Below are 24,682 nucleotides of genomic sequence, written 5' to 3' on the forward strand. Positions count from 1 at the left end.
CCTTATGAGGAGCGCTTGAAGGAGCTGGGTATGTTTAGCCTGGAAAAGAGGAGACTGAGAGGAGATATGATAGCCATCTTCAAATATCTTAAGGGCTGTCACATGGAGGAGGGAGCATGCTTGTTTTCTCCTGCTCTGGAGGGTAGAATTTGAACCAATGGCTTCAAGTTACAAAAAAGGAGATTCCAACTAAACATCAGGAAAAACTTTCTGACAGTAAGAGCTGTTCAGCAGTGGAATAGTTTTCTGATTGACGGTCGAATAAAAATGATGATGATGATGAGCAGCAGTGGAATAGACTCCCACAGGAGGTGGTGGTCTCTCCTTTCTTGCAAGTTTTTAAGCAGAGGTTGGATGGCCATCTGTCATGGAAGCTTTAGCTGAGATTCCTGCATTGCAGGGGGTCAGACTAGATGACCCCTGGGTCCCTTCCAACTCTATGATTTGTGCACCAGAACTGCAGGAAACAATGAGTGATTTGTGAGAACAGTAACACAAATATTTGTTTTACTACTAGATTCTTTGAGCATAGAGTTAAGGATACCATCCTGGCTGGTAATGCCACTGCTCAAAAATCTTGACCAACGCATATTTTTAACAGAAGGGTTTGGGTTTTTTTAAGACGTTTATTTCCTTATTTATCCATTTTTCCAGGAACAAATGCCAACTCAAAAGGAACTGACTCGCTTTGAAGGAACAAATATTAAATTGCTTGCCCAGAGGGGAAACTATCTCTCAGTGGTATGTCAATCGTTTCTATCCACAGATGAATGCCAGACAATTGTTAGGTCTAAAAACTGACGTTATCAGTTCATATGTTACTTTCGTTAAAGGGTCTGGGGTTACATTTAGTTTATGAGGACAGTGTCAGCATCGAGCACTTCAATAACTGGAAATAATTACTTAGAATGTGGTCACAGAATGTGGTCACATACATTTAACTGTTTTCATCTGTCTGTCTTGGGAGACAATGTCGCAGACCCTCCAAGTGTCCCTATTTTCCAGGGACGTCCCTGATTTAGAGAAGCCGTCCTGGTTTCTGATTTGATCCTGGAATGTCCTACTTTTCCTTAGGATGTCCCTATTTTCATTAGAAATGTTGGAGGGTATGGCGTTATCTGACCCCCCAAGCCGTTTGAAGGCAATCCTGTATAGGGAAGGGTTTTTTTTTTAATGTTTAATGTTTTATTATGTTTTTATATATGTTGGAAGCTCCCCAGAGTGGCTGGATCAACCCAGTAAGATGTGTGGGCTATAAATAGTAAAATTATCATTATGGAATGGGATGTCCCTATTTTCATCAGAGAAATATTGGAGGGTATGATGTAAGAGAGTGCCTTGGGGGTTAAATGAATCTGCTGCACTTGAATTCTGGTGCACTCATGGTGTTCTGAAACTAAAGATATGCTTTAAGGTCGGGCAAACAAACCTTTCCCATGGGGAGCCTGATGAGTACCAGGTAACCTGAAGGAATTCCACTCAAAACTTTGCTTTTAATTGCATGGAAATAGAAGCAAAAGGCAACTGCAAGCCAAATGATGAAACTGAAGAGGCACCTCATAATAGGTGATGGAACATTTCAGAACTTACTCCCATTCAGAACATAAGAAGAATCCTGCTGGATCAGGCCAAAGGCTCAGCTAGTCCAGCCTCCTCTTCTCACTAGTGGCCAACCAAGATGCCTGTGGGTCCTGAGTATGAAAAGCAAAGGCAAGCATACTTCCTCACAAACAAGATGTCAACCTAAATCCTTAACAAAAGTAATGAAAATTATTGAATATAAGATGCCAGCATACCCAGTAAGGCTCCATCAAAGCCTTGGATGAGGTCCAAATCTGATGTGAATGTTTGTGACAAGGTGCAAATCCCAGTTTAATATGAACAGTTTGCTCCAGGGGGGAATCTGCCAACTGAAAATGACCCTCATTTCCATCGGAAGGGGATGCTTCTTATTTGGGTTGAGGAAAAAGAACTTGCCTGCAGTGTCAGCCTCCAAGCAGCTTCTGGTTTATTATTCAAGCCAACCAGGTGGGTTCTGATCAAGGTCCAATTAAGACAAGCTGTGTCAGGTGGAACAGGCCCCATAACATGACCCAGAAAGTGTGTGTTATTCCACCAGAAATTATAAACTTTTATATTTGCATATATAGGCAAGGTTGCAACTAAAAACATATATATCTTGCAATAAGCCTATTTGCCTTTGAAATATCTTTAATGGAAAACAGCTTACAATTTCTTGCTTGACATATGTAAGAACTTTTAATGTTCAGCAACACAGGAGCAGTTACACACACATGCAGTTTGCATTTACTAAATGGAAGCGGTGATAATTTAAAACTGTTTGGTGACATTTTTGAGAGCAAACTCATAGAAATTTAGTAAAAATAATTGGAGGCCCTTCGTAAATGGAGCCCCTAAGCTGTAGCTTACTTAGCTTGTGCATAAATCTGACACTGGTTCTGAGGTAATTTTTGTTTGGACAGCCCTAATGCTCAGGTAACTTCATGTCTGCTTACATTTCATGGATGTCTATGATTTTCCCCACAGACACTGAAGTTTGTTGAGTTCTTTTCTTTCCCCAAAGGCTTAACATAAAAAGGGTTTGTATATATGCAATATTTTTTGACGGGGTAAGGGTGATTATTTTTCCTTCTTTGTTGACTCAACTATTAATGACTGTCAGTGGACAGAGCAGCCAGTCTTGACAACATCTCAGCCTCCCCCTATGAATCATGCCTTCTCCAATGAAAAAGCCATCAAGCTGTTCTCCTCAGCTTTGTAGCAGTTCATCTGTATTCAGGGAAATCAGCCACAGGAAACTTGGACTGGGATGTCTTCTAGCTTTGGGACTGAAGCTGCACCTTTATGGTACATTTCAGAGTCTGAAAGCGGGCTCATTTTACACATGCACATGAATAATCATCTATCGGCTACTGCAGTTTACTAGCTGACACAAGCAGGAAGGAGGACAAAAACACAGCATGCTGTAGCCACAGCATCAAATTGATTTTAAAGGCAATGAGTTTTGAGAGTTTCAGCTAACTAGATGTGCCAAGGATGCTCATTTTACCTCCTCTTTTCAGAAAACCATCTCATTAGTCACCTGCACCCAGGTTGCTAGCAGACATCCATGAAGATGCATTAAAACAGTTGTTTTACAAGAGGGAATGATTTTACTAAATTAGTAATACAAGAGAGAGGAAGAGGGAATTTAAGTGTTGAACAAAATGCTGAACCAGCTGTTGCATCGGATAATCTGCAGTAGCTGAAACATGGCACAGGAAATGTGAGAGCGCTCCAACCAGGACATGCATACAGATGGTCTTGCAAATTGGGGGGGGGGGGGAATTGTGGGCAACAAATAATCATTTAGACCAGGAACGAGATGCCCGCAGACCAAGCGATGCTTTCTGCAGCTGTCCTTGGCTGGATCTAGATACTTCAAAGAAGCGTTTCAGTTAAACATGATGTAAACTTTGTATGAGAAATCGGGTTGGCAAAAACGGAACTCCACAGCGCCATCTGGTGTCACAGTGTTATAATGCATATACAGTACAATGCATATAAAGCACTTTTTCTTTGCCAATGTAGCTGAGTCCCTTGTGTCCCCTGTTAAAGATCAATCTCCTTGTTCTGGGTTACTTTTGGTTATTGCCTTGTGTCTGGGTTGCATTTGTAGGTGAGCCACACACTTAGTTGACTGCGTAGAATTTAAACGAATACATGCAAAAAGCAACAGCCCCTCCTTTCCCAAGGACAGGTGGGGCGATTACCGTATTTATTTAATGCAATTTATAACACCACCCCTTTTCTTTCTTCATGGAACTCAAAGTGGCATACATGGAATTCTCATGCTCCATTCAAGGACTGGCTGGATCCAGACCTAGCAAGGTTCTCACCTTGCCTGACCACCCTAGGGCAGCACCATGAGCCTTAACCTTTGATGTAAAATAGAAGCTTGGTATTACACATCTCACATTTCCTGAGCTGGAGAAGAATGTGCAGCTTAAGGGCAATTTAAACATGAACATTCTCTGCACAGATGACACTTCCATATAGGAAATAGCTTACATAAGTGTATTTTGCAGAATCTGTATGCTGTTCACATGCTCTGGGAAGCTGCAAACAAATGAATGTATGTGATAATCATCCCTGATGATGAACACACATTTTACATTTAGTTTCCCCCATGGAAGTGGAGAAGAGCTCTCAAAGTTCAGAGACATTGGATGGAAGAAACATTTTTAGGCTAGCCTCCAGTGTTGATTTATGCTAGGGCAAGGCTTGTATGCTCTCTCAGGTGAAGCATTTTCACTGAATGCCCTGCTACAGGTAAGATAGGTCCTGGTAAATTAATTGGTAAGGTAAAGGTAAAGGTAAAGATAAAGGGACCCCTGACCATTAGGTCCAGTCATGACCGACTCTGGGGTTGCGGCGCTCATCTCGCTTTATTGGCCAAGGGAGCCGGCGTACAGCTTCCGGGTCATGTGGCCAGCATGAGTAAGCCTCTTCTGGCGAACCAGAGCAGAGCATGGAAACACCGTTTACCTTCCCGCTGGAGCGGTACCTATTTATCTACTTGTACTTTGACGTGCTTTTGAACTGCTAGGTTGGCAGGAGCAGGGACCGAGCAACGGGAGCTCACCCCTTCACGGGGATTCGAACTGCCGGCCTTCTGATCGGCAAGCCCTAGGCTCTGTGGTTTAACCCACAGCGCCACCTGTGTCCCAAATTAATTGGTAGGATATTCCAGATATTGGAGGAGCCCTCAAAGTCTTGGCTCACACCTCTCAGAGGTGCATACAAACAACAGACCAGGTCTATGCTGTTGGCAGACCTGCTTGTATGCCTTCTTACACGCCTGGACAGCACCTGTAAGCTCTTCTTTCCACTTACCTTTTTTTCATACAGCCCACTGAGTCTTCATCTGCTCACAGACTCCGTCTCCATTGGCATATCATTTTTGCTATATAAGTCTTCTTTCTTTCTTTCTTTCTCTCTCTCTCTGTCACGTACACTCTCTCCTTGGTACTGCAGATAAGCTCTCTCTAAGCCCTGGAGTTATATTAACCATGTTCAACAAAGAGTCTTGTGGCACCTAAGCATATTAACATTCTTCCTCTCAATGCTGTTAATTCATTTGCTAAGAAATTCAGGAGAAACCTCCTCAACCCCCCATGTTTTCTAAGAAATGTAGGCTGTAGTAAGATCACAGAGAAGCCCCAGGGTTTTTAAAAAGAAGCTCTTTTAATTTTAAAAATCTTTTTAGAAAACACATATGACAAGTTTACAGCATAAAAAATAATATCTCACTGGTATAAATGTGGCTTAACAAGAGTCTTAACATACATTTGTAAACCTAGGATAACATTAAATCTTTGGTACCTTAGTTCAAGACACCTTTCTGTCTTTCACTCCCATGATGGTGTACAAAGGATTAGAAAGACAAAAAATGGATTTTGCTTCCCATTCAGAGACTGCTATCAGTTGCTATAAGAAAGAGTCTCTATGGCTCTGCCCAGAGACAAGGATTGGGAATGCCAAAAAGGTGCCTGGAAAGTGGAACAACTTCCTCCACAAAGAGGAAATTTGATGGATGAAGAGGAAGAGATATGTTGTGATTCATTTCTAATGTTATTTTCCGCCTATTCGTTACTTTAAGATACATGTAACAAAACAAGAATAAAGTGGACGTTTTTGTAGATGTCAAAAGATTATTAAATCCAAGTATGATACACACAAATGGCAAAGTTCTTCTATCTGATTCATCAGAATCAGTGGCAATCTTGGCCATTTTGTCTCAGATTCTTTAAATTAATAGAAGAACATAACATGGAACTGACCTTTTCAGAGGTGTTCAGATTATCTTAATACTGACCATATAATAACTGCCTATAATAATTGTCAATAAGATTTGCATTATGAGTGTCTGGAAAGAAAGTAATCTGAGAAAGGATTCCCTTTTGCTTGGAACATGTGCAATGCTTTACAAATCAAATGGAACTGGTTTGATTCTCCAGTCCTCAATTTAGTGTTTACTGGTTTCCAAACTGTTTTTGAATGGTCTGCTTATTTCAGAAAGTTGGTGAGACTATGAAGAAGGGAGCTTAAATGCCAATATTGGCCAACTTCAATAACATTGTTTAATTGCACTTCTATATCCTGTCTTTCGATCTACGAAGGACATGTTGGCCCTTGGAAAAGTAGACAAGGCAACTCATTGTCCACCATACTAAAGGCAACTAAAGTCCACCATAATATGGATCACACAACAGCAACAGAAAGTAAAACTCTGCCATTCTCTACATCCCTCACTTAATACAAACAACACAGTCAAACAGAAATGGAAAGGCAGAGACAAAAAAACTGTATACATATCAAATCTCATAAGCATTTCAAAGCGCAGAAAATATATATATATAAACATAATTTTGTAATGTGACAATATTCCTCTGGTACATTCTGGCTACATAACAGTAGTGGGTGGCTGGAGAAAGGTGCTTATATTTGAACTGATAACAGTGAAACAGCTGTAGATTAAAATATTACAGAGACTATACTAATATGCTAGACTAGATATGAGACCAAGATTGCAAAAATGGATTTGAGGCATTTCTAAAATTTAGCATGTTTCAGTCAGGGATTTGATTAGCCAATATTCTAAAAATATAAAATAAAGCCAAGCAAACCCAAATGACAGTAATGCAAAAATACAAAACAGCAATGGACCCCTGGAGGAGGGAGACTCATAGGCCAAACCATGGCCATAAAAGTTGTGGAAACAGAAGAGTTCTTTGGTTAAGTACCTCCTCCTGCCCCTCACTCTAGTCTTGCCAATGTCAGGGATCTAATCCACAAACCTCAGATGTCTTAATTAGTGTGAAAGTTTTATTTCCTAGAACCCATTGCAGCTGGTGCCACCTGGCGACTGGGGCCCAGCAGGTATAAATGAATTGCAGTGTTTGGGGGGAAAACATGGTACCCAGCAGTCTGAAACAGTGGAATGGAAATGCCCAGTGACTTCAGATTTACTATCTGTTTTTTGTTGGCGAGGACTTTGGCTCTGTGAAAAAAGTGACACCTAATCCTCAATTTCAATTGTTTTGTGTCCTTGCTATACAAGCTATGAGAACATCCACTGGCACTGTTTCAACCCAGGTACCTTGGCATTTGGCAGTGTCATTTGGCTGCTCCGCTGGCCTCGGCTGGAGTCATTTTCGCTTGCAGCAACACTGTTAAGCCACCGCCTCACCAAGATGCGAAACTGAAAAATGATTCAGCATAGTGGAGCAGAAGGCAAATCAGGTTGTTCATCCTTGTCAAGGAACCTTAGGTGTAGCAGAACATATCTGCCCAGTTACAACTATAGCCCACTGAGCTATATAATTATATATGGCTACTGTGACTCTTTAAAATGCTGGCTTGTATTTCAGGTCACACCAAAATCCCATCACAGAGCATAGGAAGGTGCCTGACACCAGGGCAGACTAAATTGACTGGCAATAGCTCTCCGGGATCTCAGTAAATGTCTTGGCCAATGCCAGAGAGACCGTCTGCATGGAAAGCATCGTGTGCTGTTGCCACTGGGCTACAAGTCTCTGACCATGGAAAAGTACTAAGCCCATTGGGTTAATACTGTTTAAGCCAGCTGGGATAAAACATTGTCCATGCTATGGTAATATATGAACATGGTGTAGTTACTATACTACATAGCACTTAAAAAGAAGCTACGCCGTAGTGGTCTTACCCATCCCCACCCAGAGATATTTCCATCATATTAGTGTCCTAAAGTAGAATACCAATACGTCATTTCTACGAGTGTAATTCAAAGATTGATAGAAAAGGATGTATCTTTCAGTTGGAAAGAGATAAACCTGGCACTGCCCATGATTTATGGAATATACTTTCTCGCTGCCATAACACTAATCCTTTTAAGTGGCACATTCTTTTGAAAACACCCCCTGCTTCTATTACTAGTACTTAAATCTAAATGTATAACAAGAAAATGGACAGAAAATTAGCAAATACAACATTGGGAGTGGGGTAGTGGTAGGTACTAATGCCTTTTTAAAAAGTCACCATTATAGTAAATGTACTGAAAAGCCTTCTTTCTTTCTTTCTTTCTTTCTTTCTTTCTTTCTTTCTTTCTTTCTGAAAAATCCCTAACTTGACTCAACACCCCCCCTCCTCCATCTATATCTATGGAAGGCAGTGAAAGATATGGTACAAAACAAAATAAACAACATTTTGTTAACACCAACCAGAATGCATATTTAGTGAATTGGAGGAGACATTAGAGTCAATTCTGCCAGGAATTGCTTCTGTTAAGGAAGGCTTCGAGATAAAGCAGTTTTCCAACTGGGGCATTTCTGGCTGAGGCAAGTTTGGAGTTGATCTACAGATTATGACGAATGAGAACCAAATTTGACAGTTCCTGACCACAGTGAGAAACCATATTTTTGAAGCTCTTTGCATGTAATAGGCCAGCACTCCAAAGAGAAGGCTACACAGCTCTGCTGTGCTATACATAGTGATTTTCTTTTTTACAAGGGAGAATATTCAAAGTGTGCTGCCCCCAACCTGTAATTTGAAGTAGCATGGGAAAGAACTCTGCTAGCTCATTCTGTCTAAAATGTAGATTAGCTCTGAGGCACACTGGCAGGAATTTTTCATGATTCTCTTAAATAGAATATATTGAGAACCTCACCTACCATCTACTGCTCATCTTTGGAGTAGAATCTCCTCTGCCCATCCTCATCATCTCCCAATGCTTTGTGCTTAAAACAGGAAAAGTAAAGGTTCTCTATATAAGTCTGATATGAGATGCAGGCTATGCCATATGGTAGGCTTTGGCGACCTGGTTGCCTCCACTTGTTTTGGACTAACTTCCATCAGCTCCAGCCAGCATATGCTAACTGTGGCTGATGGGAGTTTCTATTGCCACACTGCAGAAGACAATTATTATCTCAAGGAGATTTGGGGGGTGCCCAGCAATTGCCCCTCTCATGCCCAGATAATATTTAAAAATCCTGTGGGTCTGGGCCTTTAGGTGGTTACTTATGTTTATTCCACAAACTAGTAGTTTCTCACAGTTCATCATGCTGAGACAGCACTGTGTGGGAAACATGACCTTCTAGATAAGCTTTCACAGGGATATCATCCTGACACCTGCTATGGGGAGCATTAGCTAGCTCTGGAAGTGATCTATGTTGACGTCCTGCCAAGTATTAGTTAGTCTTTTGCTCTGGTGGGAAACTGATGTATCACCTAAATTCTAGCTGTGTGTATATACCCCCGAGAGCATGTTTGTTAGTCAGAACCTCTATACTAGGCTACCTGGAAAGTGCTGTATACTGGCTAAGCTCCAGATGCAGGAGTCATGCCCATTGTCTGTTGAGGGGCTCTCCAACAGCATCATGGATGTATGAAAATGGCAATGCTTTGTGGTTTTCTTTGAGCTGTTTAATAAAATCTTCAGCCTTCACCCCATTGTGTTCTGAATCCAAAAAGAACCACTGCCCCTTCAGGTGCAACAGAGTTGTAGTCCAAAACATTTGGAGGGCATCAGGTTGGCGAAGGCTGCCATATGCACAGCCTGCATTTTTCCTGAAAGAACCTGCCAACAATCCTTTCCCCTTAGAGGCAGAATGGGACAGACCAATGACAACGGCTATCAATCAACCTCCAAGGTAAAACAAATATAGTGCAGTTTGCCTTTCCTCGCAAGGTACACTAGCATCCTCCTACTGGCCTCAGAAAGACCCACTTGTTCCTTTTAAAATGAGAAGTATGATAAAAAGACAGAATGCAGGGAAATGTAGCCGTGGACTGTCCTCCTGTTGCCACAGCTGAGTCATTAGTTGATGGTCTCCATTTGCTCAGTATGTCCTTGGGCGATAAAGTTGTGGCTTTAGGTCTAGTCTAGACAATCTCTGATCCTTGAGATCTATTAGTACCTGTAATCCACGGTACCTGTATCTGTACCATCATTCTCGTGATCCTGGAACTACTCAGCAAAAGCAATGGAGAACCCAGGCAATGAAGAGCACAACCCGAGTGAAATGCCTGATATTGCTCTTCTGTTGGTCATCATCATAATTCTGCCCTGGACAGAGAATCCATGCAATGTCTGTAAATTGGATAAAACTGTGGGCAGATCACTTCTCGGTGTCTCCTTCGCTAGCAAAGCAAAAACAAAAAAACTGTCCATACATACATACATTCATACCCCATCCACACTTTCATGATAAGTTTTAAAAGGTGTAATTTAATAATCCATTGATTAGAGAATTCATTGAACAGTTGCTGGCCTCAAAAATCAGCTTGAAAAAATAGAAAGTGAAACAATTAGGATAAGGCACTCCTCAAGAGACCACTGGAGGTTTTTCTCTGGCTTGATACAAGGGGAACATGCCTTATTGTGGAGAGATTAGTCGTATATGAAGGTTCATTCTGCTCCAGCAATAAGGTAGTGAGGCTGTCAAGCAAAGAGTGACATTTCTCATCATGATGGTCTTGGTTAGCAGAGACAAGTATGAATGGCGAATGAATTCTGCATTAGGCAATGGAACAAAAATAGTCTCAGTTATGAAGCGTGAGGAGCCATATAAACTTCTACTCAATCCTGGCTGCAGAAAGTCTCTTCAATGTTACAGTTTCTGGGTTCTGCTGTGGGCTGAAGAGAATGGAAGATAATGGCATATTGCAGTAGGGCTGAAGGAGAGGGAAGCACCAATTTGTGACCAGAACTCCCCGGCACCACCATGCATGCACACACACATGCTCTCTCTCACACACCTCTCTAACAATCCTAGCAGTCTGGCTTTAGTTCTGGTGCTTTTTCTTCTTCTTCTTCTTCTTTTTCTTCTTCTTCCTGTGGGGCTAGAGGGCTGTCGCAGGATATAGTAGACGATGTGTGTGCTTCATTCAGTGAAGAGCTAATGGTGGAAAGAGCAAAGAAGAGAAAGAGAAAGAATCAAATTTCAGCTTTAATCGGGAGTAAATACATTACGAAAGCCTTAGCTGGGTGCCATGTGGGCTGCCATTCTGATTTCTGAAACCAGTTGTTGTTCTTCTTCTTAAAGAAAATTCCATAAGAAGCTTTGGACAACCATTCAGTGACTGAAAGCTCCTTCAAAATATGGGTTTCAAAATCTTCAGTCATTCTACCTAAGATTATTTTCTCCATTTGTACTTCATAATCATTTGGCTCTTTGGCAACCACCACTTCAGGGTGTTCCAGGCGCCCTGATATTTCAGGATACTTCAACGGGAAGAGCAATAGGTGAGAAAAACCTTTGGGAACCACCACTTCAAGGCACACAGAGCCAAGACTAATCCACTCAGCTTCCATACTGGCTACTGAGTATAAAAACAGTTTAATCTACTTCACCTGCCAGGTAACCAATTGGTAGAACAGAGATAATGGAGGTCTGGGAGTGAATAATGTCACAGTGGAAGAAAGATTAAGATTCTAACCTTGCCCGACTGCTGGAGGCCTCCTGCGGGTTTTCATTGGCTCCCTCTGGTTTAAGGTCCGGCAAAGGAATGATGTAATCATTGTCCAATTCATTTTGTTCAACAGCTGTATAAAGGACAGTGCCTGAGGTGGCACTGGAATTGATGGCAGCGGACCTGGAATTGTTGAGCCCTGAGTTCCAGGGCCTTGTGCGGACAATAGCAGGGTGGTCGCTTTTCAAGAACTCTTCATTGACTTGTTGGTACTTCTGCTCTCATATAAGACAAATAGGACAGAAAGTGCTTGTGAGTGCATGAATACCACATGTAATGTTTCAGCACATGGCATTTTCACACAAGGACAAGGCTATTACATAAGATAAAGGCAATGCTGATTTTTTATTGATTCTAAATATAAGGACAGCCCTAATGAATCTACAGTTTCTTAAGAGCACAAGTCTGTGAAAAAGGCTAGCTCCAGATCTGGAACTGAAAATGGAAACGAAGAAATCAGAATCATACTAGAAAATATTATAATGTTAGACAGCCCACTTTTCCCACCACTTTCCCTCTGTAATCAGATTTACTCCCAATCTTTTACACAATCTGTTTCACGCTGATGTCAACAGTCATGGACTAGTTTAGAAATGAGGCTGTTTTCTGTGCTCTCCTCCTATCATTTTTATCCTCTCAGCCCAACCCAGCTCTACCTTCTTATAGCTGTCTGCCAGCAGGTTCCCCACGAGTACCACCAGTTGAGAGAAAGAAGGTCGGATCTCAAATTTCTCATCCCAGCATTTCTGCATGATTTCATAGCTGGAGAAACACAAAAAGCAAATAATAATAATTTGGGAAGTGCCATACTGGCTTGCCGATCAGAAGGTTGGCGGTTCGAATCCCTGCAACAGGGTGAGCTCCGGTTGCTCAGTCCCTGCTCCTGCCAACCTAGCAGTTTGAAAGCACGCAGTGCAAGTAGATAAATAGGTACCGCTCCATGGGAAGGTAAACAGCGTTTCCATGCACTGCTCTGGTTCACCAGAAGCAGCTTAGTCATGACTGGCCAGTAAAGCGAGATGAGCGCCACAACCCCAGAGTTGTCCATGACTGGACCTAACGGTCAGGGGTCCCTTTACCTTTTTTATACTGAGAGAGAGGAAGGGACTTTCTTTCTCTCAGTATAAACAAACATATGCAAACATATGCTGTTAACACTTACATTTCATCAGAAGCATGTGTAGGCTTGGACATACGATAGCCGCGTTTGATAGCATTGTAGAATTGCTCATTCATGGGCAGTTCAGGATATGGAGTCCCACCTAGGGATAAAAAAGGAGGTCAAGCAAAACCAGTTAGTGGGGAAACTTCTGTATACTGCATGCCAATGCCAGCATCACCTCATTCTAGTCTCTTTCTTACTACCAGTACAGCATTGGTAATGGCAAAAGGCCAATGTTTGGTGGCCCCTCTGAGGACCGCACTGCCAGACCCCGACACCCAGTCCTGCATTGTAGGGGGATGAGGGGAGGCGCTGGCCGTCCTGCAAAGCTGCTGCATCCCTAAAAGAGGGTAAGCGGACATCATGCATAGTTTAGTCCTTATCTTGAAAGATGAATGATTCTGGGCTTGTGTGAAGGTACTTATAGTATAGTATATGAAGCATATGTAGATTAAAGAGAGTGAGAAACATTGTTTTCATTCCGTACACAGGAAATCCAGTAAGTGGGATGGGTCAAACAGAGTTTGGGTGACACTGACCAGTTGCTTACCCAGAGTGAATATTTCCCAGAGGAGGATTCCAAAAGACCACACATCACTCAAGGTAGTGTAGAGGTTGTTGAAGATGCTCTCAGGTGCCATCCATTTCAATGGCAAGAAGGTCTATAACCAAAAGACACAGCAGAAATGCAGTGATCTTCAATGAATTTTCATCTGTTTGCTAACAGTGAGGGCCTTCCATGTGACTTTTAATGAAACCTAGTCTGTGGCATGGGAAAAGCCATCAGGTATTCTATTTAGGATTATGGTATATTCCAGGGAAAATATATGCATGGAGAATTTTATGCACATAGACTTCCCTGCATAGAAATCTGTGTGTGTAGGCTTCCCCTGCTCAGACATCCATGTTCAATGCATAAGCATTGGGGCAGTGGGGGGGGGCGGTGAGATGACACCAGAGAGCAGTGAAACACCAAGGACAGGACCTGTAGCTAGCACACAGAATCCCCTTCAACATGGCAAGTCCTCTTCACAAATATAATGTGTGAAGGGCGTTAGTGAGTTTCCAGTAGTCAGAGCTAAATGCTTAGAAACACGCCCAGTGTGGGCAGGAACAGTCAGGTTAGGCAGTGTGCTTGATTGAAAAGAATGAACGTGATGAACATTAAGAGGCTCTGGCAAAAGGGACAGACATACAATTCTTGCTACCCTCATTTCCTGTACTTGTCTCCGCAGTTTCCAGACCATACTTATTTGTGACATATGAAACTAGCCTGCTTCTGGTTTTCTCTCTAGCAGCTTGCGTGCTGCTTTCCTATTACAATTCCCTGAACTCTTAGTGGGCTTATTTGTGCAACTAGCATCAAAAATAATCTCCAGGAAGGATTGCGAAGGACCACGGTTTCATTTCCCTGTTCATCTAAGAGAAGGGTCGCGTAAGGGAGATTCTGAGATGTGCAAGGTGACTCACAGTGGTTAGATTATTTAAGCCTCTGAAAACCTCAGCCTGTGCATTCGCACAATCAGCTCAAGACAAAAAATCAGATATGTGGCTCTTGATGATAACTGCAGAGTGCTTTGAGCCTTGTGTATATGGGTATTTTTTTATTAGAACAAGATGCTATCCAATGACAGCAGGAGCCAAATGTCTCAGTGGCTGCCATGTAAAGGAGAAAAAGGCATAGGTGCCCATGTGTAACTGCAATGGTTGTTTCAGTGGATGTTTGGGATAGTCCCACATATAGGAAGCCAGCACAGACTGCAGACTGGAGCTTCTAGAAAGTTCTTGAAGAATACTCTTTCCATACCCCATCCACCATAGCCGTCTGTGCTGAGAAGCCTCCTTGTCCAGATTCCCAGAAATTTGGGAAACCAAAATTGGTAAGGCTAGCATGGATCAGTTAGGATGCAAGGAGTTTTGTTGCCTAGTGTGATGGGACGATGAGATGCTTGTGCGTAAAATCCAAGTCCCTCAGAGTTTGGTCAAGTTTGCAAACCTCTGTCTGTAACGGAGCCCCTTAAACATGGCTCTGTCAGTCGCTTGCAGATTCCGACAGTGGTTGCTTTCGGAATCGCTTCCAACCTAAAAGCTCCTTAACGGAAACACGTCTTCTGGACTCTCTGCGTGACAGTTTCCGGCGAGGAGTGGGTGTCCCTACAGGAGGTCCTGAAACCTCCCCACTGTTTTCGCTGGAAGTGTCTCGGAGCCATCCCTCCTGCTCACTTTCCCTCAGCTCAGCTCTTCTCCCCCTACTGGTTCCCTCTTCAGCTGCTGAGTCTCTCCCAACCTGTGTGAGCCCTTCCACCTCCCTTCCTTCCGATGGCAGTTCCCTGACATCCACCTCCCCTCCAGGGCCCCCTTCACCCCCTCCCGCCCCCTCCTCTATGGGCGGTGAGGAGGCAAAACCCCGGAAGGAACTTCCTTCACCTTCCGATGTCTCGAACACTTCTCTCCACCTGTTGCGGTTCCTGGTCTCGAAGTACTCCTCCTCCTCAGAGTCCAGTTTAGTAAAAATCTTTCCCTTCCTGACCCCTGTCAAAATGTCATCAATTCTGGGCATCGGGAAAGTCACTGGTTCTGACACTGCATTTAAGGCCCTGAAGTCCACTACAAGCCTGGGTTTGTCCGTGTTTTTTTTGTCCACAAAAAACACTGGGCTGCCCCCCACCGCCCTGGACTCTCTGATGAACCCTCTCTTCAGGTTCTTGTCAATGAACTCCCTTAGCTCCTGCATCTCTCTGTCTGACATGGCGTACAGCTTGCCTACAGGGAGCTGTGCCCCAGGGAGTAAATTGATTTGACAGTCAAAGGGCGTATGTGGGGGTAGTTTGTCTGCCTCCCTCTCGCTGAAGACGTTGCTCAGGTCGGCGTATTGTTGGGGAACCTTCCCCTTCTCCGTTACTTCCGTCCCTGCTAGAGTGGCTCTGGCCCCTCCTTGAGCCTCCCGCTCTTTGCAGTGTTCTAGACAATGTGCTGACCCAAAGGAGACCACTCTCTGATGCCAGCCCACTAGCGGATCATGTAACGGTAGCCAGCTCATCCCCAAAATAATGGGAGCTCCTCCCAAGGTAGCCACATTAAACGCTATTAGCTCAGTGTGTCTTGCTACCCTCATTATCATTGGGACGGTCTGCTGGCTGACTTCTCCTCCCAGCAGCTCCCTTCCATCGATCGTGGTCACCTGCAAAGGGTTACTTAAAGGGATAGTCTGTATCTGGTGCTCAGCAGCAAACTCCTTACTCATGAAATTGCAGGAGCTGCCTGAGTCCAATAGCGCCTTTATCTTTAGTGGGTGTCCGTTAGGCAGCTCTAGTAACACCTCTATCACTAGGGCGGGTTTAGGAGGTTCCGGCGTGGGCACTTTCACTGCTCTTTGGCCTGGCTGCTGTGCCCCGACGGTGGCAGCCAGGCGTTGGCTTTTACTTGCTCCGGTACCTTTTCCTCCCTCTCCCCAACAGCTCCCGCCATTCCTTGCCATTCCTTTCTTTGGGGGCAGACTCTGGCAAAATGACCTGGCTGTTGGCAGAGATAACATTTCTTGGCGCCCTTTCCCTCCTTCTTCCGCTCTTCACTGGGCTTTGAAACTGCGCGCACGCGCGCGCTGTTCCAATTTCCATCGGCTCTCCCGGCGGGAACGGTGGCTCTGGAATCTCTGGAATGTGAAGCTCCCTCCAACGTTCCCCCTTCCCTTCCCGCCTCTCCAAGGCTCTCGCCTCTTGGCGCGCTCCTATGGTCAGCGCTGATTTGGTCAGCTGGTCCATAGACTCCGCCCTGGGCGCCCGGGAAAGTTCATCCTTTACCGCCGAAGCAAGCCCTTCTTCAAAGAGCATTTGAATGGGTTCCGCCGATAGATCCCACCCCAATTTATGGATCAACATGGTAAACTCAGTCCAGTACTCACGCACAGATCGGCTCCCCTGTTTGCACGCCATTAACTGTCTGCGTACCACTCCCTGCTCAATATCGCTGGAAAACATCAAATCCATTGCACGAAAAAACTTCCTCGTATCCTTCAGGATGTCATTGTTTGTTGCCATCAGGGGCCTCACCCAGTCTTTCGCCCCCTTTTCGAGATGCCCAATCACAAAAGCCACCCGCGATTCCTCGTCGGGAAAGTCATCAAACTGCAGATTAAGGGCATATTGCATCTCTGTCCTAAAGGCATGATAGTCCTTGGCCTCCCCCCCAAACTTCTGCACCAATCCTGGCAACTTTCTGGCGAGCGGGGTGGTTTTCCCCTTCTCTGCATCTTGAGCCCTCCTCTCCTCGAGCCTCGCCGTCTGCAGCGCTAGCTGGACCTCCAACGCCCGGTACCTTTCCTCCAGGCTTGGACCCGCTCCAGCTCCTGCTTCTCCGGTTCCGGCTGGGTTGCTCATGCCTTCTCCTGCACAAACTGCTCACAGAGACTGTCGGAATGCTGTGATGGGACGATGAGCTGCTTGTGCGTAAAATCCAAGTCCCTCAGAGTTTGGTCAAGTTTGCAAACCTCTGTCTGTAACGGAGCCCCTTAAACATGGCTCTGTCAGTCGCTTGCAGATTCCGACAGTGGTTGCTTTCGGAATCGCTTCCAACATAAAAGCTCCTTAACGGAAACACGTCTTCTGGACTCTCTGCGTGACAGTTTCCGGCGAGGAGTGGGTGTCCCTACAGGAGGTCCTGAAACCTCCCCACTGTTTTCGCTGGAAGTGTCTCGGAGCCATCCCTCCTGCTCACTTTCCCTCAGCTCAGCTCTTCTCCCCCTACTGGTTCCCTCTTCAGCTGCTGAGTCTCTCCCAACCTGTGTGAGCCCTTCCACCTCCCTTCCTTCCGATGGCAGTTCCCTGACACCTAGTATCTAGTAAGATGACTCATGGAATTAAAAGGGGACAGAGGAAATGCATAAACCATTGTGAAGCAATCCATTGTTGAACACAGGTCATGAAGGGCTTTGGTGCAGAATCAAGAAAATGGATGTGGGCCTTGTGCTGTGAGAAGGTTAGAGGCCCAGAGCTGAGACATGCCAGTCAATGTAGTATAGAGGAGGAGATGGAAGGCAAAGATGTGAGAGGAAAGGAGAATAACCCAAAGCTAGAGAGGGTGCATCCACAGCCTTGCATTTAGAACCAGGAAGGGGATGTCCGGTGTGCAGATTTGAGGGGTGGAATATACTGCATTCCAGAACCAAAGAAATGCTCTGCTGCCACAGTCAGAGACAGTAATGTTTCTGAATACCAGTTATTGGAATCAGCAGGAGTTGAGGAGAGTGCTCTTGTGCTCAGGTTTCCCACTGGTTGGCCACTGTGAGAATGAGATGCTGGCCTGGATGGCCCATTGGCCTGATCCAGCAGCCTCTTCTTACGTCCTTAAAACCAAATGGGGATAAATAAGGGGTATGCAGACTACTGGGGTCAGAAGGAACCATGTTTAGCTGGGGTTCCTTGTGAATGTAGATAAGATCATTAAAGACCAGGTTCCTTACAACTGATGACTTCTGCGGTCTTAGCATCAGCTATTCTTTTCCCGTGAAGTCAATATCAGAATTTTTGGTGTGAAAGAAGTGTCCTAGGAGGGTTCAGGGCTTCCTGAAATATTTGAATGATTGGAAATTGCAGAAAGGTGGGAAGCTCTGGCTGCTTTAGCTTCATACACTTAGGAGGCTCAGCAGCTATAAGAGACGAGTGGTTTGCAGCACTGCTGTCTGTTCATCATGCACTGACAAATGAGGGAGATGGGGCTGCTCAGTAGGTCCAGTGAAGTTCTAGAGATTGCGTTAAAGTTGGAGGTTAAGTTATAAGAGACATAGTAACCATGGGAGCTCTGGACTAGAGGACTTACTCATAGCCAATGACTAAGTCAGTATTCAGGAAACTGAAGCATGATCATCTAGGGAAGCAGAAGCAAGTTCTCAGGGGGACTGAAGGAGGTTTTAAAACAAAAGCTGGAGGAGCTGAATGAGATGGAGAGATGGAGACAGTGAATCACAAAGAAGGTGAAATTCTTCTTTGGAGCATGAAAATAATTCATGGGCCATATATAACTTGGAGATCCATTTCTCAGAAAATAGCCTGCAGATGCTCTGTAAAGAGGTCAGGAACCATTTTTGTAAATCTCCGTCAGAAGTTGGAGACATCTGTCATATGGCCCTTACACAAGACAAGACTCGTGGAAGTTCAAAGGGACACTCAGAGTCCATGTAATCAAGTCACTCACATTGCCTTTGGAGATGTAATTTGAATCCCGCATTATGTCTCTAGCTAGACCAAAGTCACAGATCTTCACCAGTTTCCCCTCGCAGATCAACACATTCCTTGCAGCCAGGTCTCGGTGCACACACTGTGGAATAGGGAAAAAGACACAGTGTATAAACTGTTAAACAGTTATGATTTTTCAAGAAATCTGCTGCTTTCTGCAGGAAGTGCCTTCAGACCAAAGCAGCATCAACAAGAAATTTTTGTGAAATAGTAGGGAGCGCACTGTGATCAAACGATGGGAGGAATTCAATGTCATGCTAAGGAAATTGTTCCATCAGTGCAAGTGTTTCAGCTTGCCTAACAGAATTATTCCTCTCTCCCCCTACTATACACTAGTCTGGGGATTATTCTGACCTCACAAACCAATTTTGGGGGCATGCGGGGGAATAGAGGAGGGAAAACCTTATTGGAAATCTTTGCACAGGGCTTCCACTAATAGGACTTGTTAGGTGAATCCTGCCCAAAAGCTTTACAGACTTTGAGGACCATCCCTTCCATTAGGCAGATCTCAGGCGGCAGATACTAAGCAGCAGTGAGGTGACAGACAACAAAACTGTGTGTGTTCCATGTAGCCTGCCCTACACCTCTTAAGCTAGCATGCTGTCCTCAGATGCAGTAGAGGACACAGTCCCATCGCCAGTGTTGAAGTCTCTGCCAGTCTGGTGTTATTTCATCCCTGCTATTGCCTGTGGTTCATACATTTGTGGGGCTTTTCTTCTCCTGTCAGGCTGCAGTTTCTAGTTTTGCAGGGTTTTGTAGTGCTTCAAGTAAGACCCTGAAAAACCTGAATGCAATCAGCTCTAATGCAGAAGACACACATATTTTAAAATGACTGAGACAGGTTTTGAGCTGCTTTATTAATGATGTGGAAATGCAAATGCATAGCCAACTGCTTTACAAAGCGGGAAGAGGGGGTGTAAGGCCTGGTGTTCAGAACATTTTCTTTTTCTAGTGTCCCTTTTATTCTTGACACTGATGACTGTCATAGAATCATAGAATTACAGTGCAGGAATATGCAGCTGTTCCATATGGGGATCGAACCTGCAACCTTGCCATTATCAGCATCACACTCTAACCCAGGGACTGTCAACCTGGTCCCTACCACCCACTAGTGGGCATTTCAGGATTCTAGGTGGGCGGTTGGGGGTTCTACGGCACAAGCTGAATCCTCCTTCCATCGAGCACTGGTGGGCGGTAAGGAAATTTTACCATCAAGAAAGATGCATTAGTATGCGGTAGGTATAAAAAGGTTGACTACCCCTCCTCTAACCTTTGATTTGCCTGGGGTGTTTTTTTCCCATTTCTCATTTTTTCAATCTTAAATTTAGTTCTCCACATTTCCACATTTATTTTTTTTAAGTGTTTGCTACTTTCACTGATATATGCATTTTTATGCACATCTTCCCTTAGTATTTTTGTATACATTACTTAGTGAATTCTGTGAATTTTGAATTTTGAAGGGTGACTGTGTTGAGGTTCACACATTGTTGTAGGAAGTGCAGATTGGGTAGATTTGCCCTGAAATGCAAACTGAACCAAATTTACCTTTCCTACCCGGGACATAGGCAAGAAATTGCAGTTTAGGAATCAGAGCAGGAAAGCAGTGAAAATATGCTCTCCACATTATATATGATGATGGTTGCAAAGGAATAATAATTGTACACAGCCTGAGAATCTAACATTGTGGAATTAATCAACTGTGTTTTCTTGAACCTTTGTGCTTTTAGTCTCAGAGTTCATTGCTGAACAGAACCTCTCATGAAGGATGACACCTTTCTTGCATGCAATTGTCTTGCCATTTTCACTTCTCCATTCTCTTGCATAAGTCTGTTTCCTAACAAAAGCCTTTAGATTAGCACTGCTTCAGTATGCTTACCTGCGGTACCATTAATAGCCTGTGGCATTTGTGTTGTATGTGTAATGTTTCAGAACAACTGTGGCTTGCGGGAATGCTCTCTGGGAAATAACCACAGGGCTTAGGTGTGGTAACTCTTAGCAGTAACTTGGTCTGCACGAGTTTGACCACTTTCCCCATGCTTCCTTTTCCCAGTTGTTGTTTTTTAAAAATACCTTCTGTGAAAAGGATGACTCAGCAAGGATCAAAAATAATACAGCATCACTGAAATGCCGTTGGGTGATTTACAGTCTGAAGTTATCCCAGTGAAATGGCAATTGTGTTTGTCTGTGGCAGCAAACATTACTTTGCAATGCAGCTTTAAGAATACTTACATTGTCTAAGGGCGGCCCAATGCATGCTTATGCCACGTAGGTGGGGGCTGTGTTTAGTGCATGACTATACATCACAAGGGCATATATTCAGACTGGCAATGCAATTAATCACCTTGAGAGCCTTGGTCTTTCTTTCTTTCTTTCTTTCTTTCTTTCTTTCTTTCTTTCAATTTTAAAGTAAGTTTAGCCCTCAAAGAGTCAGAGGAAGTATATAGAAATTGCAGAAACCAGTAAGGGAACAAAGCAGTATTTGCATTGGCTAGGAGGTGGGACTGCAGTGGCTGCATAGCTTTTTGCTTTCCCCCCTTCCCCCATGACTACGAGAACCAAAATAAACCATGGAAAATATACATGAATTTATTAACTTGTAAAATTTATACCAGTCACAAAATGTAGGTTTTCTTGGCACAGAACTTGAGTCACCTTAACTTAGACCATTTTTTTTTAAGCAGTCTTACATGAACAATGATTTCTACATTGAAATGGGGAAGGTAACTTCCTCAGCATGGAGGAGGATTACTTTCAGGAATAGTACTGGCAGATGCATTTTTAATGGTATCTCCATAGTCCATATTAGCACCGAAAAGACCTGAAATAGGGACTGAGTATTGCAAGACTAAACTCTGGTCTGCCTTGAGCCAAGAAGAGATACTACTGATTTATAAAGCCCTAAACAGCTTAGTGCCAGGGTACCTTCCCTACTACAAGTCATATCAACATAGCCAGCACCTCTATGAGGCGAGGTGAGGCAGCTGCCTCGGGCAGCAGAAGCCTAAGAAGCAATGCCACCATAGATGCCCTGCCCATTCTGCTGCCTCTGCTGCCAGTGGAGAAGCAGTGATGGCTTCTGGCAAGATGTCACAGAGCATATGAGATATCTCCAGAAGAGATGGATTTGTGTGTGTGTGTGTAAAAAATACTTTTGATTTTACAGTGAAGCTAGACTGCATATCATTGCATCATAATAAGTTTATTCACTCATATTTCATTATATTATAAACCGCTGAAGAGGTTTTACTAAAAATGTAAGTGGGATAGAAATTACCTGAATGAATAAATGAATTAACTTCATGATGTGCAGTGTACCTTCACTGTGTCATGTCTCTGGTCCGCACCCTCATGTAATGAGATAATATTGCCTGTTCCCCAGAAGAAGGAAGAAGCAGCAATGTCTAAAGGATGGCTAGTACCACATGACTCAAACATCCTGTCTCTGTTTATAATGAAATGTACTAAAGATAGCTGATCCTAAACCCCTCTACCTGCTTCCATTAATTTCATATTCCACAGACATGCCCCAAAAGACTTTGAAACCAGTCACCCCTAGGTATTATTGTATCATTCTGCATATAAAAAGTACTTGCATTTTTGGAAGCTAGGAACTCCATTCCATTGGCAACCTGAAAACTAATTCCAACAAGATCCACATAGCTGAGGAGAGGAGACTCATTTATCAACGCCACCTTTTCAGAAGCTGAAAACAAAGAGCAGAGATACAATCAGACATCACACAGGTCTAACTACACCTAAACCCACACAATAAAAGCCCTGCTAAAACATGGGACCAAGAGATATCAGGAGTAATATTAGATGCTTACTTCTCCTGACAATGAAAATACAATTTAAGGATGACACAGACAACACCTTCAGTTCTGCATATTGGATTTTGAAGCAATTAAACTGTTTCACATTGGTATGACTGGACACCCATGCATGCAGCCTGTCTCTGTCAATTCTCTTACCGGATGGCGAATAGCTGTCCAGCTCATAGGTAGTACCATAATTGGAGGCATCAATGTCCACGTACTTGATTTCACCCTTCATATCTGACATGGGCACTGACATGGGCACATAATCCAATGACTCATCCTTGCTCATATCCATGTAGCCCCCATCACTTTCCACAGATAAGGAAACATGGCTGCAAAGAGGGGAGAAGTTTATTTAGACCATGTAAGAATCTTAAAAAGCAGAGACATCACCTTGCCAACAAAGGTCCATATAGTTAAAGCTATGGTTTTCCCAGTAGTGATGCATGGAAGTGAGAGCTGGACCATAAAGAAGGCTGATCGCCGAAGAATTGATGCTTTTGAATTATGGTGCTGGAGAAGACTCTTGAGAGTCCCATGGACTGCAAGAAGATCAAACGTATCCATTCTTAAGGAAATCAGCCCTGAGTGCTCACTGGAAGGACAGATCCTGAAGCTGAGGCTCCAATACTTTGGCCATCTCATGAGAAGAGAAGACTCCCTGGAAAAGACCCTGATGTTGGGAAAGATGGAGGGCACAAGGAGAAGGGGATGACAGAGGACGAGATGGTTAGACAGTGTTCTCGAAGCTACCAGCATGAGTTTGACCAAACTGCGGGAGGCAGTGGAAGACAGAAGTGTCTGGCATGCTCAGGTCCATGGGGTCACGAAGAGTCGGACACAACTAAACAACAACAAGAATCTTCCTGAAGAATGTCCCTTCCTTAGTGGGCATTGTTTTATTTTATTTTGAGTTTGGCTTGAGGGAATTGCTTCAACCATCTGCATTGTTCTGCTAAAATATTCCTTGCACATCTGGAATGGGATCAACAGTTGGCCTTTGATTTGCTGCAATTCACGATAATCTCAATGGAGTGAATTAAGTAGTAAAGAGTCACATGTGGGGCAAATGCATATGGATCTTTGTTACATGCAACTGAGTTCCAGGGGGCTCTCACCTTGGGGCGATTCCAAATGTCAGCCCCATGACTGAGGGAAATGCTTATGTAAATCCTCTTTGAGCAAAACAAACAACTCGGGCAAAACTGTACTGGAATCTAGATGTCAACTCCCTTGATACCGATTGCAAAACAGTCCGCCTTAGAAATGTAGAACTAAAATAAGCACACACGCAAACGCAAGGGAAAGCCAGCTCTGTGCTGAATTTGCTATCCTTTAAACTTGTTTACAGAGATGCTATAATTCACAGGTTTCCGTTTCAGAAAGGCCACACTCCTGTATGTAGATGGCGATGGAATAGAAAGCATGCATGTAGTGAATGTAGCTGGCGTGCACTAAAGAGAGGGGAGAGTGTCAAACAGCAGGTACCTCTGCACCCTGTCCTCAGTGGGGGCATTCCCATACACCTCTGCTTCCTGCTTGGCTTTCTCACTGCAGCACTGCAGGAAGGTGTGCTTGTTCCTGTGCAAGTAGTCCACCAGGTCTCCATAGCGACAGTACTCTGTTATGATGTAGATAGGGCCTGCAGAGGAGAAGAACAGCTCTAGCCATCCAGGTAGGAGTATTGCTTTCCTTGAATATGACTCGAGAATAGGGCAATTGTGGCCTTACAGAAATGGTAATCCACTTCAGACTGCAAGTGTGGGGCTCATATTGCTGAATACTTCTACAAGCAACAACAGCAGCCATCCCTCTGCACTGAAAACATGCATGCCAGGAGGGATATTCTGTTATGTGAATCCCTGCTGGCAGTGGTGCAGCTAGACATAGATTTTACCACCCAAGTGTGAAAACTAGGTGGGTGTGCATTATTTCTTTGTCAGAGTTGAAAGCAACATTGC

General features: G+C 43.9%; 1 protein-coding gene across 2 annotated transcripts in view; it reads right to left on the reverse strand.

The window, feature by feature from the left end:
• Positions 1-5,228: 5,228 nt before the first annotated feature.
• Positions 5,229-24,682, reverse strand: part of PDGFRB (platelet derived growth factor receptor beta) — a 76,904-nt gene continuing 57,450 nt past the window's right edge. For both annotated transcript variants that reach the window (XM_080991372.1, XM_080991371.1), the window contains exons 15-23: positions 24,210-24,363; positions 22,875-23,053; positions 22,497-22,606; positions 18,863-18,985; positions 13,224-13,335; positions 12,674-12,773; positions 12,168-12,273; positions 11,479-11,726; positions 5,229-10,937 (exon numbers count right to left, since the gene is read on the reverse strand). In XM_080991372.1, the coding sequence (XP_080847498.1) occupies positions 10,811-10,937; positions 11,479-11,726; positions 12,168-12,273; positions 12,674-12,773; positions 13,224-13,335; positions 18,863-18,985; positions 22,497-22,606; positions 22,875-23,053; positions 24,210-24,363 (1,259 nt within the window). In that variant the 3' untranslated portion in view covers positions 5,229-10,810. The remainder of the gene's footprint in view (positions 10,938-11,478; positions 11,727-12,167; positions 12,274-12,673; positions 12,774-13,223; positions 13,336-18,862; positions 18,986-22,496; positions 22,607-22,874; positions 23,054-24,209; positions 24,364-24,682) is intronic.

The sequence above is a fragment of the Podarcis pityusensis genome (assembly GCF_964106645.2).
Source record: "Podarcis pityusensis genome assembly, chromosome: 2".
Taxonomy (NCBI): domain Eukaryota; kingdom Metazoa; phylum Chordata; class Lepidosauria; order Squamata; family Lacertidae; genus Podarcis; species Podarcis pityusensis.